This window comes from Aricia agestis, chromosome 11 (assembly GCF_905147365.1).
Source record: "Aricia agestis chromosome 11, ilAriAges1.1, whole genome shotgun sequence".
NCBI lineage: Eukaryota > Metazoa > Arthropoda > Insecta > Lepidoptera > Lycaenidae > Aricia > Aricia agestis.
Window position 1 is genome coordinate 15,237,883 of NC_056416.1, and position 20,835 is coordinate 15,258,717.

The window sequence follows — 20,835 nt, forward strand, 5'->3', positions numbered from 1 at the left end:
ACATTTTTCCAGGATAAAACGTATCCTATGTCCTTTCCCGGGACTCAAAGTATCTCTGTACCAAATTTCAGCCTAATCGGTTCAGCCGTTTAGTCGTGATTATTATAATATGCAGCATCTTTTTGTCTTTCTCATTTCTAGATTCTCATTTTAAAATGAATTACCAGCGGAACGAATAAAATCACTGACCAATTTTTAAATATTGCACAAAGGGAAACCGAGTAACTACGCTACTAAAAGAAACTTATAGCGCAAAGGCGAGTGATTAAAAATTATGAATTCATTTCATATTTTGCCTATGGTACGAGCCATGGGACCAGCCATAACACTTTAAAGTGTACGTGTCTAGGAAATACAATAATATTATAGCAGGTATATTTGTAAATTAACTTTGACATCATTCTAGTGGACAAAAAATAAATATAAATATTCCTATATTATTAAAAATAGGAATATAAATTTTATCGATAGTGCCCACTCAACTGATTGAGGGCCCACCGTCTACGTAACTTGTTAACTAGCCCTTTGCCCAGTGAGACGTGACTCGCAATAATTGGCGATGAATCAATACCGCGGTTATTAGCATTATCGAGGTGACCGGTCAATTCGGTTTATTGAAAAACTTGCCCAGTGGCAAACAGACTTTGGTATCCCAGTGGAGTGCGGGGAATTATGTTTGCAGTTTTGCAGCACGTTATGTTTTCTCAGCACATTTAAATATTATTTGCAATTATAGATATTATTATATATTACATTAACACCTTGCTTTTGCGTTACATTTGCTCTTAAAAGAACAATTAAGCGTATTTCATCCATACTAATGACTCTTTATCTTTGTTAAATGATTTTAAAGGCAGATGACAAAATGTAACTTTTAAACAAGTTTCAGTCGATCTTTTTATGTCATTAATACTATATTTTTGTGACTAGTAGTTATTTTTATCCTCAAAGGCGTGTTAAATTATCTCTCCGATTAATCATTTTAAATAGTAGTACAGACACGTAATTATGATAAGATTACTAAATTCCACAGATAAAGAAATTATTTATTTATATTTGTTACAGTAAAATCAATGTTATTAGTTTTCATAGTATAAAATTACGAGTGTATACTGTAAATATGATGGTCAAAATTATTCGATCAACTGGAGATATTACTCAAAATATTTTAATCCATGCATTATTTGAAATGAGAACATCTAGAAGACTAATCTGCAGAGTATTTTCAGTCGCAGCATCTGCTAATCTGTGCAAAAATTCGTACATTGTTTGAGCACTTATCTTCGCACTCGTCAAACACTGATAACGCGGGATGCGATGGCCGCTGATAACGATAGTATCCAGCGCCAGTGTTCTACCAGCTATGAACAACGTAGCCGTCGTGGTCGGGGCCGCGAGCAACCTCGGCTTTCACGTGCTCAAGAAACTCATCAAGAAGTACAATGGAAAAATCTACTTCACCACCGAGGACGACGCGGCGGGATATCAAATATACGAAAATCTCAGAAGCAAACACGCGAACCTCGAACACTACAGAGTTGACGTGACGTACACAAAAAGTATCATAAATTTTAGACACCACATACAGGATCTAGACGAGAGAATAGAATTGCTGATAAATATAACAGATTATACGTCGAAAGAGAAGAAGGTCCCGTATGCGGAGAAGGTGCGAAGGATTCTGAGTGTGACGTTCTACGGGTACATAAATTTCGGTAAACTCATTTACCCTCTGCTGACTGATAACGCGAGAGTAGTTAATGTCTCGGGAGCGGCAGGGCTTCTAGCGACTATTGAAAGTGAGGAAAAGAGGGCGAGAATCAGTGATCCCACACTAACAGAAGATGAATTGGTAGCGATCATGCAAGAATATGAGGAAGCGGTCAGAAGAGGTTCCGAGAAAACGGAAGGTTGGGGAGTCAAAGTGCAGGCGGTGAGCAAAGTAGCTCTTAATGCCGTCACATTTTTACAGCACAGAGAATGGTCGGATAGAGGTATCGTGATAAATTGTGTAAACCCGGGTGATATCAGTAGTCGAGAAGACAGGAAGACAGTGAAAGTGTTTGAGAATGGAGCTAACGCTATATTATACCTGGCTCTGGAAGCGCCATTGACTATAAAAGGTAATTTCGTGTGGAGCAACTTTAATGTGATGCCTTGGAACGGAGATCCCTATGTTGAAGTAACTACTGTGTGATCAACATTAACATTTGGTGGGACTGTGCAGTGAATTGCGAATATTACGTTTAGTTTGAATTAATTTGCAGTAGCACCTATTCTTAACATTACATGCTCTATAGTATTGTGTTTTAACTAGTCTCGATATTTTTAATACACTTCTATAATATATTATTTACTAACATTATATTTCATAAGTACCTACATATTTTGTGTTTTACGTACACTATTTATTGCTCCTGTTATGTAAAAATATAAATCCTTATCAGAATCACATATATTGACCTGATTTATATTTATCATACTAATCATATGATCTAGTGATAAGCTAGATCTATATTGATAAGATATTATAAGATCTAAGCACGACCGAAATCATCAGCATCATAGTACAGTAGTCCGATACTATATAAGTTAGAAAAAGTGTAATAAAGATCTACAGAAAAATATTATTATCAGTAAGATTACCGGATAAATCATGATTTATTATAACGTCATGACGTTATATCAGTAATATAATCAAAGTATAATCCAAGCTGATAGTGGCTAAGAATCGAATCCAATAATTTATGAATCGTATAGAAAGTTACAAGATATAATTTCTTAAAACCTCTGTGTCATTTGCTTTTTCTTTAAAAAAAAACCATATCCATACTAATTTTATTAATGCGAAAGTGTGTCTGTTTGTCTGTCTGTCTGTTACCTCTTCACGCTCAAACCGCTGAACCGATCTTGCTGGGTATGGAGATACTTTGAGTCCCGGGAAAGGACATAGGATACTTTTTATCCCGGAGAATGTGCGGTTCCCCGCGATAAACTAATTTTGGCGCAACGGAGTTGCGGGCGTCATCTAGTATAAACTAATTGGTTATCCAAAAAAATACCCAACATACTATAAGTATATTTATATTTTAAATTTAGTTATAAGGGCGGCCATTCATTTGCGATCAATCGTTTCGATCTGGTACTCATGTTAACAAGTATGATCACCTGTTATATTACTAGCTAGAAACCAGATGATACCAATCAATCGGTTTTATAAAAGCAAAAATATGAAAAACTCCCATACAATTCATACTCAATGAATCGAAACGAATGCAAATAAGTCCTTACACAACATGAAACAGAAAACCCAGATGAGATAAGGAAGACATAAAATTGTATTTATTACTATATCTATTGGTCAACTGGTACTAGTTTGACATGTTTATATGAGTACGGTTGATCATGAATACAGTATGCGGATGCGGATGCGGACAGTTAGGGCGGACGTGGGAAAAATGTAATACGCAATAAAAACTACATCAACTAGAATAACGACATAAATTGAAATTCCCTTAAGCGTTACAGGGTTGAAGCAGTCGTAAACATTTTTACAGTCGCCAAACGTCACTTGTTGGGTACGGTCGGCAGCGTGAAGAAGCCATTTAAATATTTTTTATGTTAAATTTTTAATAGCCAAACATTTCTGCTATTTAAGATGGCCGCCTACATATTACGTTTTCCGTATTCGATTTCCTAATAAAATTCCTAGCACAAACGTTCGTTTTTTTACGCGCGAACGCAATGGCTTATATGTACGTGCTGAATTTGTTCCGTTCGGAAAAAATCGAACGTGCGCACACGTTACACACAGTTAATAATATAATATTTTCTACTGATTCCATGCATTCGGATTTCCGAATACGGAAAACGAACATGAAAAACGTGTGTATCCGGTCAGACTATAGATGATAATAACGAATCAACTGCTAAGATTGAAAACTCAAGATACTAGAGACCTATAGTTTTTATATATAGATAGGTATAAGTAAAGTCCAAAAAAGTTCAAATACAGACCTCAGGGAACAAGAATTTTGCTATAAAGGTTGATTAAGTTAAAAATATAGGGTAGTAACTAAAATATCTAGCAATTAAAATATAATAATAAATCAAATATTAGATATATTTGAGTCGGGAGCCTAGAATTTCCTCTACAGTTGACAATAATTTAAAGGTTCAATTTCTATTGCAGACTGAAGTCAAAGTTCAATCGGTCAGTACCGGAAGTAATGAAGTTCAAATTCCATCCCAGCATAATATGCTCTACTTATGAATAGTTTATTATTTTATGCTCATAATTATTTTTTAACACCCATATTTTGTATGCCTTAATTTACTAAACAGTCAATAAAAATATACTACTACATTTGGGCATTATTAAGATTTTCAACAAATAGCCTAGAGTATTTTAAGCCTATATACCATTATGTATAGTTATTAAGGCTAAAATTGTGCAAGAACATTGTTTGATGAAGAAAACAATGTCAATAGATTTTCTGTCGGTACGCGTTCTTCATATTAAACGTGAAGAATCGGTAGTTTTCACGCTTCAAGTATAATTGAGTGTGTCTGTTTTGCTGTTAGTCATTATTTCTTATTATGTTATGACTGAAAACTACTCACTTAAAAAAGCTGTAAACAACATAACTTTGGAGCCAAGCCTTGTAGGTCTTAGTAATTATATCTACTGAAAATAATTAAAACTATTTTAAGCAAATTGAATTAAATAGCGGCGCGGTCGCGCTGTAATTTACATACATGTTTTGACATTCGAACCGCGCGTTCGCGCCGCCGCTTAAAAATCCAGCCTGATAATTAATTTTTCCTTTAAAAAGAGATCGATAATTACAAATTATTAAATACAGAATAATTTGATTAACGGCCTGTTTCATCACTTCCTGATAAGTGACGAATAGGCTATCCACCAAATAGCTTGATAGGTCAAGTATGGAGAATCTGTCAAAAAAGTTGTAAATATCCTATTCGGCACTTTATCAGAAAGCGGTGAAAACTTATAAATGTTAAATTCCACAGCTGCATTTTAGTTGTCAACGACTCCTTTCAGTTAATATAAGCAGACAAAAGTAACACAATCAGTGGAGCGGAGCCGCGGTTGACCACTTCTCAACTGTAACTGAGTCCAGAATGTTCCAGCTGAAAGGTATTTACAAAATGGCGGACAGGTCAGCTCAAACAAACACTAACTCCAATCAATTTATAGCTAATTCAATGATTGTGATTAAAAACTAAAGTTTTTAATCACAATTGAATTAGAATCCATCTCTTTCCTTCATTTTGTAATTTTAGATAAATCTAAAATTACAAAATGAAGGAAAGAGATGGAAAAACTTCAGGGAGGGCTTTACGTGAAAAACGCCAGCAGTATTGCAGGACCTGATGAGATGCAAACCTTCAAAAAGAGAGCGTATTCTCTCTTAAATGGCCGGCAACGTACTAGCAACTCTCCATGGTCGTCGGTTGTTGCCTTCCAGGTGACCCGTTTCCTTGTTTGCCCCCTAATTTATTAAAAAACCGGCCAAATGCGTGTCGGGCCACGTGCAATATAGGGTTCCGTAGTACCGCTAGTTTTTGATAATTTTTGTATGGTCAATGAATATACATTTATAACTGTTTACACTACTAACAACATCATCTCAGCTACGTTCAAAGGAATTTGAACGAAAAGTTCCTTTATACTTCGCCAAATATTTTTTTTTAGTTGATCGACTATTACTCAATAACTTATGAAGTCTTCTTAGCCGTCATAATTTTCCTTTTAAATTCAGCATATTTCCTACTCCTGTGAATTTTTTCACGTTTCCAAAGCAACCGTTTAGCTGGTAGAAGGGGGGACACTGGACTTTGACGATTTTTTCCGCTTTGAAACTTCAAATTCCACAAATGGATCCCTAAATCGGAAAATGATCTATGAATACTCATAATATTTTTAAAAAACCTATCCAACGACACCCCACACAGTAAGGTGGACGCGAAAAAAAATATCATCCCCGCTTGATGTGTAGGCGAGGTACCATAACAAAATATATTTTTTTAAATCTTTAAATAATATACTATTTTATCGGCGTCATTAGTATCTGTATTTATACCGAATTACAACTTTGTAGGTCTTATAGTCTCTGAGTAAAACCACGAACAGACAGACGGACAGACAGATGGACAGACAGACAGACATAGACGGGCAGATAGACCAAAACTATAAGGGTTCCTTGTTGACAACGAAACCCCAAAAAAATATATTTACCTACCTATTATTTTAACTTACAAGTACATTTTATTACTAGACCGACTTGAGCGGCATGATATTGTACTATAGTTGGTTTAAGTACCAACGCTTTATTATCTTCACTTTATAGCGAGCATATTGAGTATATTTATTAGTTCAATAAAATTCGTATGAGGACCGTAAAATAAAATTTCCACTAAATGAAGCCAATCTACTAAAAGTAAGTGTCAAAACGGAATGTACTTACTAGTTTATCTAGAAATTGACTTGAATAAAAATTGTGCTTTCGAAAATAATTTTGTAATCAGTACAATATGTGCAATTGTAATGTAATATTTTAGGCGGAACTTTTTCTTAATTTTATAGTAATTGTAATAAAACGAGACAAGGATTTTATTATTTCAAAATATAACCAAAATCCCGCTCTGTCTTTGATTAAAAGAGAGTTACTAAAAACCTTTGTACATATAGGCGAACGCGTTGGCCGACGCGTTGGCCGGCGCGCTGGCCCAATGTGTAGAACAGGTTGTAACACCTACCGCCAACGCGCGAACGCGAACGCGTCGGCCAACGCGTTCGCCTATATGTAGTGCCGACATTACAGAAGTCGAAATAACATACCAAAAAGTGTAAAGCGGCTTGAACAAGTTATTAATATATTATAATACGTTTGCGGGTAGTTACATTTCTACGGACAAAGGTGGGGGTGGGTATGGGAGGGGGGCGGGCAATACTGCATGTTGTTTCGGACCATTAATTCTGCATGTATCACTTGACAGCCGCACGCCTAAGTGATTACTCGCGTGTTACGTTCTCTTAAATATTGCATGAGTGGCAAGTTTTTGTTACTCTAATATGAGCGGTGTTGGCTCTCTACACCCGAATAATATATTTTGTGCCTTCAAATAATGATATTTTTGGCAAGGCTGAAGAGTGACTTTTTCTTCTATTCTTCACAGTCAAATACAATGTCTTGAACTACAATAATTTATAATGTACCATCAGCGAAATTTATTTATTGAAAGAATGAACGTATCATCAGAGGCAGACAGAGGGCCGCTGTTAGGATTATCTCAATTGAAGATAAGGCGTGATCCAGCCGACAGGCTGGGAAAAACCCGACTTTACGTAGGGCTGCCTATGAATCAATTTATTATAGAACTGTACGACATTAAATAAACGACCAAGTGCGAGTCTGCACTCGCGCACGAAAAGTTCTATACCGTTACAGAGCATAAATAAGCCAAAAATTGCGTTTTTTGCATGGAAGCTCCCCTTTATTATTATTTTTATTTTATTTTTTTGATATAAAACTATGCCTTTACGTCCGTTATGGATGATTTATACAGTATTTTTCAGAAGTCTAGCTATAGCGGTTCTTGAGATACCTAGAAGCCTGGAGACAGACAGACGGACGGACAGACAACGAAGTCTCAGTAATGGGATTCCGTTTTCACCCTTCGGGTACGGAACCCTAAAGAAAATGTTTATGTAAAATATTGTAAAAAAACTTTAAAAGTTTTCAGTTCATTGCACGGCTATAACTTTCGAAACTCGTATCGGTTGATTGAAAAGACAGCGTCTTTAACTTGCCGATTAATTAACTTTTAACTGTACAAAGTTAGCGGACGAGCTCGGGGTTGCGTTAAAATTTCATCCTACCTAATGCAAGGTAAACTTTGACTTAGACCGAACTTCACCAAGTGTTCATTAGGGAGTATATTTTATTAAGGCGCTTCATAAAACCAAATAAGATTTCAATTATGAACGCCGGCAGTTATTTTTAATGTTAAGATTTTGGACGTTTTGGTTTAACGATTATGAAACGCCGTAGAAACTTTTGGATAGATAAAGTCCAGTTAATTTTAACCCTTTCAAAAAGGTGCACAATGCCGCTAAAAAAGTTTTCACTGCAAAAACTTGTGTGTATTTATATTATGCACACTACAATTCGATGTTATAATAATATATTAAAGAATCGAAAATATTCTAATATATAAAAATAAATCGGGTTTTCCTTCCTGACGCTACAACTCCAGAACGCACGAACCGATTTCCACGGTTTTGCATTCGTTGGAAAGGTCTCGAGCTCCGTGAATTCTTTAAAAAAAATCTGAAAAAACTTCAAGAGAAAAGCAGGAAAACAGGGAAAATCATTTTATGGCAAACAACGTTTGCCGGGACAGCTAGTAGTTTATAATATACAAGTCTTCGCTACATATTTGAAAGTCCTTTGTAGAGTTAAAAATAATAATATTATTTCAGAGCAAACTATATGGTTATTATTGACAAGTGCGTTATAACAAGTAACAAGTGACATTGACTTTGAAACCATAAATGCTAATTAATTTATTGACATATTAATATCTATATTAGAATATAATAATAATAATCATATCGAAATAAAATAAGATGATAATTCATGACATAAATATTGTTCATTATCTAAAATTTAAATTGTTTATGTAAAAAAAAGCACAAATTGACATAATATTATTGTATTAAGTTCTTTATAATAATTATTTAAGTATTAGAAATAGTATACTTGAAAATATAATAAGATAAGAGGATAAATAATTATAAGTAGTATTAGTATAAGTAAATAAATTATAAATTAGAATGTATAAAATTTGCACGCCACCCAAAGGCAAAATAAGAGAGCTTGATCATATTACTTTAACATCATATTGTACCTTATTTCAGCAAATAAATGATTTCTATTTCTATTTCTATTTCTATCGTTGAGTACCATCAAGTTGATTCATACACAAACCTACGTTATTTGACCGGGTTATTTCATTAATAATGTTAGCCCGTAGGCGTGATCTGTCAGTTTGATACACTCCGACCAAATAACGTAGATCACCAACCTTTTAAACAATTTCTCTGATGGTAAGAATTATTATTTTTTGTAAACTGCGTAAGTTCGTAACGATTATTGAAAATGTTTTTCAATTTTCGCGAGTCGTGAATCTATTCATTCTGATTTCGGAGAAAATTGAGAGGGGAATTGATAAGATCACGGGCCTAAAGTTTTTGACGCTTTTGAAGACGGTCAAAGAGCTTCTAGAGCCAGCAAAAGCAAGAGACGTTAAAGTTACTAGAACTATTACAGATTACTAAATAGCAACTGCAGCTTTTAGTGTAGTGCCAGTGGTTTTGTTGGGCCTTTACTAAAAGGAGGTTAACTCTTTATTAAAATATCATGCCCATAATATATACGTAAACCACATTAATAAAATATAAACAGGAGCAAGTGGGTCTAATGTTTTCACAATATAAGTAGACAAAAATACAATAAAAATGAATTCAGATAAAACCTGTTTTTGTTGCATGATCTACGTGTACGTACGTATACGTGTGTGCACGTCATTTCACGGCGCTACAGAGACCTTTATCGATAGTACCGTCAGAGGAATCGATCATACGCTATGTCCACACTTTCGTCTTCAATTTTCGCTATCTTCTTTGTATTTAACTTTCGTTTGGCGATTTCAGTAATTGAATGCTTTAACGAACGCAATACCAACATTGTCATTTTTGTTCAGTTGCAGTGTCTGTCAGCTTTGTAACATGTGCGACAAGAACGTTTTACTGGGTGGAATATGTGTGGCTTATTTGGTCATAAAAAATCCAGAAAAATAGAACTAAGCGAAAGTTTTGGATACGGTCAGAGCGCGTGCATCGCGGGCATGCCCACGCTGTTGAATGCGCTATGACGCATGCCCTTGATGAACAAAAAAAGGCACAGTGTGGACAAAGCTATTGGCAGATGAAAGACTTAGGGCGAAGCCAAAAGAGCGTAATTTGTGAGTCGTGAGCCGCAGAATTTCTGCCGGGCAGAATATTTTTCATACAAATTACGACTCACAAAATTACGCTCGTTTGGCTTCGCCCTTATTTTATTAGGTCTTCTTCAAAATAATTTAAATAAGTAAGTAATGTAAGTTACAAATCTTACAATCTGACCAAATTACGTAGATCCGCCATCTACCTATGAATCAATTTCTCCGACAGTACATACAATGTACATAATGTGGAAACTGCAAGCGGCAAAGTTCAGGAGCCGGCGCCGGCCGTCACAGGGCTAGCTCGTTAAAACTTATCGACAGTTATTACCTTGTTATTATTTAGTATAGACCCTGCCACACGGGCCACACCCCGTAACTAGTAACGATTTCATTGACAGACTTGTGCAGGTTAAAGCTGTAACAACCATTTATTTGCCAGTTGACAGTGACGACCTCTGTGGCTCAATTGGTTGAGTGTGTGGCAGCTCAAGCCGGGGGTCGCGGGTACGAATCCCTTCGCATTTTGAAAACAAAAAAGTTTTTAATATTCCCGGCTCTGAATGATAATTATAATAAACATCTTAAATATATGTAAGTATAGTATAAAAGTAATAAATATAGGTATTTGCGTTGTCTGGTACCTGTAACACAAGTCCTTCAGGCACTTAGCAAGGGGCCAGACTGACGTGGTGTGAAGCGTCCATTGATATTACTATTCTATTATTATAGTTAACTGTCCTAACCAAAAAGCCTGGCTCAACAAAATCTGATAATAACATTATTGGATGATGGATGGATTTAAAGACAACATTTGACTATAGAGAGTAGAGACGATAAAAATTAGCGCAGAATATTGATTGAGCAATTATTGATTAATTTTATATCTTTAAACGAGCAATTCTTGTATTGGGATCTCGGAATCGGCTCCAACGATTTTCATGAAATTTAGTATATAGGGGGTTTGGGGGGCGATAAATCGATCTAGCTAGGAATAATTTCTAGAAAATGTCATTTTATTCGTGTTTTATCGAATACCGAGCGAAGCTCGGTCAAATAGCTAGTTATATCTTTAAACGAGCAATTCTTGTATATATGTATATATAATTGGAATCTCGGAATCGGCTCCAACGATTTTCATGAAATTTAGTATATAGGGGGTTTCGGGGACGATAAATCGATCTAGCTAGGAATCATTTTCAGAAAATGTCTTTTTATTCGTGTTTTATCGATAATGGATTAACTGAAAAATATGACTCTTCCTGACATCTATTGGTGAATAATAATACTATTTTGTTGGCAACTAATTGTTTTAACGACCAGTAGATGGCGTTATTAAGTAACACAAAGTCAATGAGTGTTTGCTATACCGAGCAAAGCTCGGTCATCCAGGTACTTATTATTATACTTAATGCTCAAAAAGATACAACTTGGTTGGATAAACTCGCCGCGGCGGGCAGTCACTTCCAATTTTGAATGGCTCATTTAAAAAAGAATCACAATGCTTCGTCACGTTCAAATGTTCACTGACCTTAAACGTAATTGCCTCCATAAAACATGTGTAATTGGCGCCATAAATAAAAAGTGAAATTGTGTACAATTTGACGGCGGCGCTAACGACGCAAGTTTTTCTATTTAGAAGTTGGCGGACCCGAGGGACCGTAAGTATTTGGTATTCGGAGAGTAGACGGACGAGACGGGGAAACGATTGGACCTAACTGCCATAAACCAATGAATAATAATTAAAGTAAACATACATGTGAAAAAGGTTTTATGGTAGAAGAATTGACTTTATTAAAATGAAATGTATCTGATTGATTATATGAACAAATGAGTTTTCTTCAATTATTTTGACGCAAAATTATTAAAAGATTAAGAGATACCGTTTGTCTATGTGTAGAGTAAGGCAAATTTGTAAGCTGAAGATGTGGAGAAGAAGGAGAAGATGAAAAATGGCGGCAGGTAAAATATACGCGGGCGAGAACGAATTCGATTTTCGAGCGCATGCAGCGTCTGGAGATTTTTCACCGCCGAAGGTTCGACAACAGATTTGTAAAGCTAATTAGGGTTCAGTACAATCTCCTCTGTATTTTCTTTTTCTGTTGATTAATGACCGATTCAGTGAAACGTTTCTTTTTAATGCAGCTCAGTGTCTTGCAGCGAGTAATTTATTTAATCCGCCAAGTCCGGAGTCCGAAGTGAGACTGCAGTGTTAGAAGGAAATAGAAACCTCATTTATAATTTACTTATGGTCTCCGCCTGAGTAGGTGCAGTTTCAATTCCACTTATGTTCACGCTAAACATGTTGGTTTTCCTAAAATATATAGTACTAGCTGTCCCGGCGAACTTCGTGTTACTTTAAAACCTTCCCTGGACTTCTACGAATATTTTAAGACTAAAATCAGCCCAATCTGTTCAGCCGTTTTCGAGTTTTAGCGCGACTAACACATTTGAAAATCCATTTTTATATATAAGATTCTCATCAAACACTAAGAGGAAAGACATATAATTGTCTGTCACGAATACCGGGTCCCGGTATTATAGCGCATGTCACCTATACCGGGATATGGTTCGGCGGCCGGCTCCCGGTCCCCGAACAAATTAACGTGCTTTTAAGTGATTAACCTCATAGAACAGATTTCAATCATAAAGTAAATTAATGTAGCAACCCAGTGATGTAAATTACTCACGCAGCTTTGGTAAATAATAAGGGAAAATGTTTTTGGAAAAATGACCATTAGCTGACTACTTTTAACAACATAAATCTTTTGTTTTTTCTTAGAACTATATTATTCTGTTAATTTGTTTTGATACTCTTATCTATCTTTATTTTAGAAAATGTATTATAATTCTTGTAGTAATTATAGGTTCACTAAAAACAACGTATTTTTGAATATCCAGTTTTGGCGCCAAATTTGAAAAATGTTTTCTTTTTTCATCTGGTAGTCAATATTTATAATCTATGAAGCTTGTAATGTTTTCGTTATCTGTAGTCATATTAATTAAACGGATAAAGTCAAGTTAATAAAAACAAAACATCTGTGACCATAACGTCATGCGTCGTTTATGTTTTTGTTAAAATACGACACTCACTTCAGAAGTGTCAAGTGGCCGCCCACGGCGTACCTACTAATTATAAACAAGTGTTGTTTAAAAAAGTGATATGGTGGCACGTGTGATCAGAAGTGTTTATGTTATGAAACGTATTGAGCCGTTAACTAAATGGTAAGTGAGAATGTTCTGCTTCTATAAATAAAAGTTATTAGAGATCGAAATTTTGATTTCTACGTACCGTATTTTGAAAGTGGTCGTTCTAATTCATTAATAAATTAATGCATACACAATGTTCGACTAAAATAAAGAATATTTAATATACTTTAAAATTGTAATAGTGAATTAGCATTATTCCAATTAGAATCTGAAAAAATCTAATTAGTATCAAATTCTATCTCAAAACATGTCCTGTCAAACCCGGTCTGTTACGCATACCGGGAAATGGTTTGACATGTAGAAAAAATGTAAATTGTGACAGCTGACAGATAAGGGGATAATATAATGTATTAGGTCCGGACTCCGGACGTATAAAATCAATTCTCACATTGTCTTGGCGTCTTTAACTTACTTTGGAGCCTTTAACTTACGGATAAGTTAAATTTCTAATCATACAAATTCAACACGTGAAAACGTCTACATCAATTCAACAAAATATTTAGTTAGTATGTTTTTCTGTTCGCACTACTTTTTGCGACACTATATAGTCGCAGTATGCACTGTATACCTACACAGAACATGAAAAATCTACATTTACAAATGGTTATATTCCGACTTAACGTTTAATTATGACGACCTATTTGAACGGTTTGAAATAAACTTATAATGCCTATGCATTTGTCTATACCAACAAAGAGTGCGAGAGAGAAGAAAATCTTTTATGGAATTATCATATCAGCCTATAGTCGTCCACTGCTGGACATAGGCCTCTCTCAATGAACGCCAAGATGACCGATCTCCTGCTACTCGCATCCAACATGGGCCTGCAACTAAGCGAGATTAGGCGTAGGGATGTGACGACCCCACCGCCCGCCTGATGGTAGTTCTGTCTCACAATACTTAGTGTGGGATAGATCTAACATCAAGCGCAGTTAGTCAACCGAAGGATGGCGGTAAAACCATCATCGATAGGGTCAGTGAAGAAATCCATGGTCATCAATGGGCTGCAGCATTGATGGTTTGATTCATTGGCCCCCTGTCAGATTGCCAATCCGCGTGCTCCGCGTGGCAATTATGAGCAAATGCCTCTTATGAAACGCACCAGAAAAAGATGGCCCCTAGTTCCCGGTAGCGGTACTATTCCTGGCCACGGTAGCGGCCATGGTAACGGCACTGCGAGGGGTGCTAAGAATCTCCGGGCTATGGATCTATGGAATTATAACAAGATGAAAAGAGAGAGGTAGTGTAATGTGAACTGTGACCACTTTTATTTGACACGTCGTCACAACTCGACACCCGTTTTTATGCCCTTTCGGTATTTGCAATTTATTATTTAAATCGTTTGTTATTTTCAACAAATACTATTATATATAACAATAATAACTTGTTCTGTGAGTGATTGCAGTGTAAATCATAAGAATAATCCTGAAAAATATGCATTTCACAGGTAATTAATCTTCATGTCCTAATTGCTACGACGTGTTTATTTTTGCTAATATTCTGTCTTTAGTTCTTTATTTCAAATAAAATATTGATAAATAATCCTCCCTTTTACTTCCATATTTTGCGTAAGTAAAGGTACTATTGTTCTTAAATTACACAATTTTTGAAGAAAAATTTTTCATCAAAATTTTGTACATATACGCTAGTGCTTGAATCAAATTTATCGATATGCCTATCGGTATTTAACAATAACACTAGCTGCTTGTATTTCATTTAAGAATAAATAATATTAAATATACAATGTGTGTTGTTTACTTTCAACATCATATTTGCATTTCTATTAATGTAAGGGCTGATTTGTCAGAGAGCTTTTACCTGAGTAATAAATAAGTAACTTTATAATGTTTATATTATTTACCCTTATAAGAAATGTCATAACATATCCGATGATTGAAAAATCACCCCAAACCAAAATGTGTATCTACTTTTCAATCGTCACCTTTGTTCTGCCAAATAAAATATATGATAACTAATTTGAAATATAAAATCTGTCAACGTTGCTTATTTATTATTTATTTCTCATAGAAACTCAGGAATAATAACTCGAGCGGACTATACTATCGATAGTAAAAGATACATCACTAGCACACGCACACATTGACAGATCGAAAATCGTCACGCATTTTCTAATTGTCAGGTGGCCTATACGACAGTATATAAATAAGTCTATGGTTTGAACATAGTTTCAGTACAATTCTATTCTAAATATTTAACGATATTGAAGGAGTGTAGAACCGTACGAAGAATCGTAAATAATACTGTAAAACGGCGTTGTGATGGCACTACACAGTACACGTCCACCGTACGTGTTCCGAGCACATCGATAAATATTTTCACTTATGCACGTGATGCTGTCAGTCGGCCATCTTGTCTCGGCTTGGCGCGAAAACTTCGTGCTTAAATTGAAAATGTCAGTATCGACTATCGAATGTATAACGCTTACCCAAGAATAAACTCCAAGACACTGTTTTATTTATAACTAGTGGGCCACATAGACGGTGTCCCCTTCAAAGTTACGACATCAGAAATAATTCTATAAGGTGGTAACTGGTCTCTTAAATTTTATAATTTCCACACATTTTTTTCCCAAGTACTTTCCTCCGGCATTAACAAATCTGTTCAGCTGCTCTCCAGATTTGCGCTTAGCAACACATTCAGCTATTCACTTTTAATCTTGAATTGAAACACTGACACATAATTTACAGGAACGAAAAACGTTAACGTGTCGTTAAAATTGTCGATATTAAAACCACTTAACACAACCCGACCCGCGCATATTGTGTAAAAAACGAAAATGCATTTAATAGGATTATAAATTAATGCTTGTCTTGCTGAAAAAACCGAAAAGCATTGTGCCGTCCGCTCGGCGTAATCCGCAAAAAATGCGGAAAATTTTCATAGCGCCGGCTTTAACTTGTACCCCGCTGTTCTGCTGAAATATCGAACGGCAAGCAACAGTTATAGTCTACTGACTGAATTTATATGGATTATTTAACCATATCTATGAGCAATGGATAGTCTACCTATTATAAATACTCAGAATTAAAGAGATAATATAATACTTCCTACTTAAATGAATGATGAAAGCATTGAAATTCTATAAAGCCCGTCATATACGGAGAGGTCGACCGATTTTGGACGGACTGATCTGGATTCTTGGCTGTCCTAGTAGACAAGTGGAAAGCGATTATCGCAAACGCCAACAAAATGTATGCGATTTGACATAAGTCATCGCTTCGCTAGCGAATACTAATGTCAAATCCTATACATTTTGTTGGCGTTTACGATAATCGCTTGCTACTTGTCTAGGCCCTGATCTGATCTCACTCGTGCACATACGCGGGTGTGCACAAAACGAGTTCGGTCATGTCAGCCTACGTCAGTCCGACCGATCCGTTCCAACCGCATATGGAACCTTAACGTAAATATCTTATTTTGGGCTTTTCAGGCTACTTAGCGATCTTTTATTTTGACAACGACAATCCTATGTCAGTTTTATTAATAGGTACGGTGGCCCGTAAACAACATATTTGGGGCTCTCCAGGCTACCTAGCGATATTTTTTTTCTAGTGGTGACATCCCTAGGTCAATGTTAACCGGTCGTCGCATACTTACGTTCACTAGTCACTACAGTCTTCCCGTGTATGGAGGTCTTAAAACATCATATTTTCGGCTTTCCACAATACTTAGCCATATTTTATTTGATTGACAGCCCTAGTGAAGTGTTATCGGGCGGTGCACGTCCCTAATCCGCGTCCATTGTCTTCGCTGTGGTATAAATTACCGCGCATCACGCCCGTCCGAGCTCCGTACATGCTAGCTGATGCATGGACTACATAATATTATGTATTATTCCATGCCATGTATAGTTTATACCTTGTTAGAGTCTTTGAATATCCGTAGGTGCTCTACTAACAGTGATTTAAAATTTTAAAAAGTCGTACCATTTATTCATATCGAGTAAAAATCAAGCGGCCGACAGACGGACGGCGAACACATGGGCAGACAGCAACGCGTCGGTAATCATATAATCCTGTTTTAGGAGTACCTAAAACCTGAAAACGTAAGCTATTACGTAGTCAGATTTTAGGTACGGAAACTAAAAAGGAATTTATTTTTTTCGTATTTAAAGCTATTCGCTCTAAAATATGGAACTAAATTTTCAAGTATAATTGCACGCAATACTTCCTTCTGTCTTTCAGCGACGTTTTAAGGCTAAGTCCTCTCGAAGCACTACCGTGTACCAGGGGCTCATAGGAACCTTCAAGTGGGTAAGTTTTTAAACGCACTGGAGCAGAAAGCGAAAATCTCGTGAGTTACAAAGGTTCGCGTCTAGTAAACATGTTTTGCTGCTAACTTGCGGTGCGCACTAAAACTACGAACTTCAGACTTAAGGCGCTGTGGTTGTTGCAACTACGTAAAATGGTTTTTTTTAAACACGTTTTAGTAAAGGAAATGTCATTATTTAAGTATAAAATAAGTACCGTTTTAAAATTGAGAAAATTTCCTATACGCAAAGGTATATCAGTACACAATTTGAAAAATTCTGCTCGATAGAAATATAGTTGCGGAGAAAAGTGGCTATGACATACGGACGGACAGACAGACAGACATGACGAATCTATAAGGGTTCCGTTTTTTGCCATTTGGCTACGAAACCCTAAAAACAGCTTTTTCATCATTCGTGAAAATTTCTTGGATGTAAATGAAAATACCGGCCAAGTGCAAGTTGGACTCGCCCATGAAGGGTTCCGCAGCAAAAATAAAGTTTATTTTTTATGAAATTAAAAGGTTTTTGGTTTATTTTTATGTTTCGGAGAAAAGTGGCTGTAACATACGGACGGACAGACAGACAGACAGACATGAAGAATCTATAAGGGTTCCGTTTTTTTTCCATTCTTTCCAAAAATCTACAAACACTGGGTCAGCGTCGATGACACTTTGTTCAAACGCACATAATGAAATAAAAACAAAACCGTTTTGGTCGTCAATAGATTTCGGGGAATCTGTGTATCATAGAAAGTGGCTATCAGCATCTTTGGTGACGGGATTCAGTTTAGATAGATCTTTTGTTTCAGAATTGAAAAAGAAGGAAACAGATGAAAGCAATAAAGTTTTTAGGTTCTTTTATAGGTATGTCAGCATGGGCGTACCCAGGAGCTAGGGGAGGGCAGCATACCTGTTTCGAGAAGATGGTCGGTCTGATATATTGAAACAAAAAATCATGAAAATTGACTTTATTTTGTTTCCAGCACTTCATTTTGCGCAGCGCAGGTAACACGTTTTTAATTTCCACTTGCCAGGAAAATTGACGTTTATTTTATCTTCTAGAAGGGGGGGCCGCTGCCTACCTGGGTACGCCCATGGGTATGTGTCATTTATAAAGATAATATGTATTTGTGCAATGTGAATTGCCTCTACCTACTACCTAACCAGCACTTCGCATGGACTGTTAAAAATCTATTGTGTAGTAAAATAAAGCTTCAAGTTATATTTTATGAAGAACCTCATTTTGTACAGAAAATGTGGCCCCAAATAAAAACAAGCGCACTTAACAGCATCATTTTACACAAAGTGTTCTGATGAAATACAAGCTACAAAGTAATCAAAATTGTATTTCCTAGTACGCAGTGTGGGTGCGGTAAATTAAAAGTGTTTTTCAGATCCGTAGGTGTAAATTGTAATCGACGCTTGAACTTTACCGTTTGAGGGAAATCTATATCTATACATATTATATTATTATTTTTAACAAAAAATTAAAACCGACTTCCAAGGTAAAAACAATAATAGCATCCTTATAATATGAACTAAAAAGTATTAAATAATTTTTCCTATCTAATAGTGCCTTTTTCCGAATTCGGCTAAACCTCAACTATTTCTGTACTCAATCTTCATAATTTTGAAGTCGGTACCAGATAGCTGAATCTTTAGTTCTCTGACAGAATATTTGAAACTTTTGGAACTGGCACCGACTTACTTAACCTACTTTTGGACTTTCTAGATTGTGTTTGTTTTTGTTTTGGCGGGGGGCTGCGAAAAATTTTTCTAAGTATTTTTTCCATAGTGCCCCGTTTCCTTCAGTCCAACCCAAATGTGTGCCTTACGCTCTGGAGTAAAGGTTGAATTTGTTACTTATGTTCAATTTTGTGGTACTTGAAATATTATGTATTTTGAAACAACATTATGAAACAACATTAATTGTATTTTTTTATATTAAAATCGCTTTGAAATATACCAAATAAATAAGGACATAACGTGATGACTGATGATATTTTATGGTGTTGTGTGTATATTGTATCCACATACAACCATGTGAGTTGTGACATTGGTGACCCTGACATGGTAGTGATGATGATGATGATGATGAAGAATGTAATTTGCATAGTAGCATATGCTTTCAGTTCTTAAAACAACGCCTAAACCCTCAAACTTGTATCTATAAGGAATCCGGAGTTCTCTTAGTATCTTCGGAACCATAGTATACCTTGGTGCAAAATCTTGCGTTTTGGTAGCATATGCTTAGGATGCTTCTCATAAAACCAAAATCACCATATGTTTCCATATAAATTTTGAGGATTTCCCTCGATTACTCATGGATCCCATCATCAGATCACCACTTTTGTGAAAATGGGACCAAATTGGAGTGAAACCTAATATAACAAAATAAAAATTTTGAAAATCAGTTCACAAACGGCGGAGTAGTGGTCGGACATACAAAAATTAAAAAAATATCCGAAGCCGAATTAATAACCTCCTCGTTTTTTGGAAGTCGGTTAAAAACAAAGTCACTTTTTTTCCCTCATGTCCCTTTGTCCCCTTTAATCTTTAAAACTACGCAACCGATTTTGATGATTCTTTCAGTGTTAGATAGCCCATTTATCGAGGAAGGCTATAGGCTATATTTTATCACGCTATGACTAATAGCAGCGAAGAAATAGAGGAAAATGGGGAAAAAACGGGGAAAATTATTTGAAAGGGCTCAATTGAACGCGCTAATCTCAGGAACTACTGGTCCGATTTGAAAAATTATTTCAGTGTTAGATAGCCCAATCGTTGAGGAAGGCTATAGGCTATATTTTATCACGCTAAGACTAAACGGGAAAGAAAAAACGGGGGAAATTATTTGAAAGGGCTTATCTCGCGAACTACTAGAGCAATTTTTATGTTATTTGGCACAGATAAGAAGTAGACCACGTGAAGGATCATAGGCTATCGATTTTAATCATTTTTTTAATGACTATATATTTTATACCCTTGCGACGCCGGGGCGGGTCGCTAGTTTTTAATTAATAAAAATGTACCTCGGTTTTTATGATCTCTATCTTGAAACTATCTTAAATGTGTAATTCACCAGTTTAAAAATACATTTAATTAGAATTTATTACATTACTAAAAGACGCACGCAACTCCGTTGTTCATACGTGGGAGAGCCATGCTTTGGCACGAATGGGCCGGCTCGACCGGAGAAATACCACGTTCTCACAGAAAACCGGCGTGAAACAGCGCTTGTGCTGTGTTTTGCCGAGTGAGTAAGTTTACCGGAGGCCCAATTCCCTTCCCTATCCTCCCCTTTTCCCTTCCCTTCCCATC

The 20,835-nt window shown here is 36.0% G+C and overlaps 1 protein-coding gene and 2 long non-coding RNA genes across 3 annotated transcripts in view; 2 read left to right on the top strand and 1 right to left on the bottom strand.

The window, feature by feature from the left end:
• The window catches only part of LOC121731960, an 84,462-nt gene that overhangs the window by 15,200 nt on the left and 48,427 nt on the right, over nucleotides 1-20,835 (bottom strand). The gene's annotated exons all lie outside the window — the stretch shown is intronic.
• On the top strand, nucleotides 1,352-2,232 carry LOC121731957. Its single transcript, XM_042121670.1, has one exon. It carries the CDS (start codon nucleotides 1,364-1,366, stop codon nucleotides 2,195-2,197), a length of 834 nt encoding a protein of 277 aa, XP_041977604.1. The 5' UTR covers nucleotides 1,352-1,363; the 3' UTR covers nucleotides 2,198-2,232.
• On the top strand, nucleotides 11,645-12,536 carry LOC121731959. The gene is made up of 3 exons (XR_006036307.1): nucleotides 11,645-11,808; nucleotides 11,933-12,367; nucleotides 12,508-12,536. It is a non-coding gene; the product is annotated as an uncharacterized LOC121731959 (long non-coding RNA).

Excerpts from the sequence above, each read along its gene's own strand:
- LOC121731957 (XM_042121670.1), top strand. The coding sequence starts at position 1,364 with ATGAACAACGTAGCCGTCGTGGTCGGGGCCGCGAGCAACCTCGGCTTT.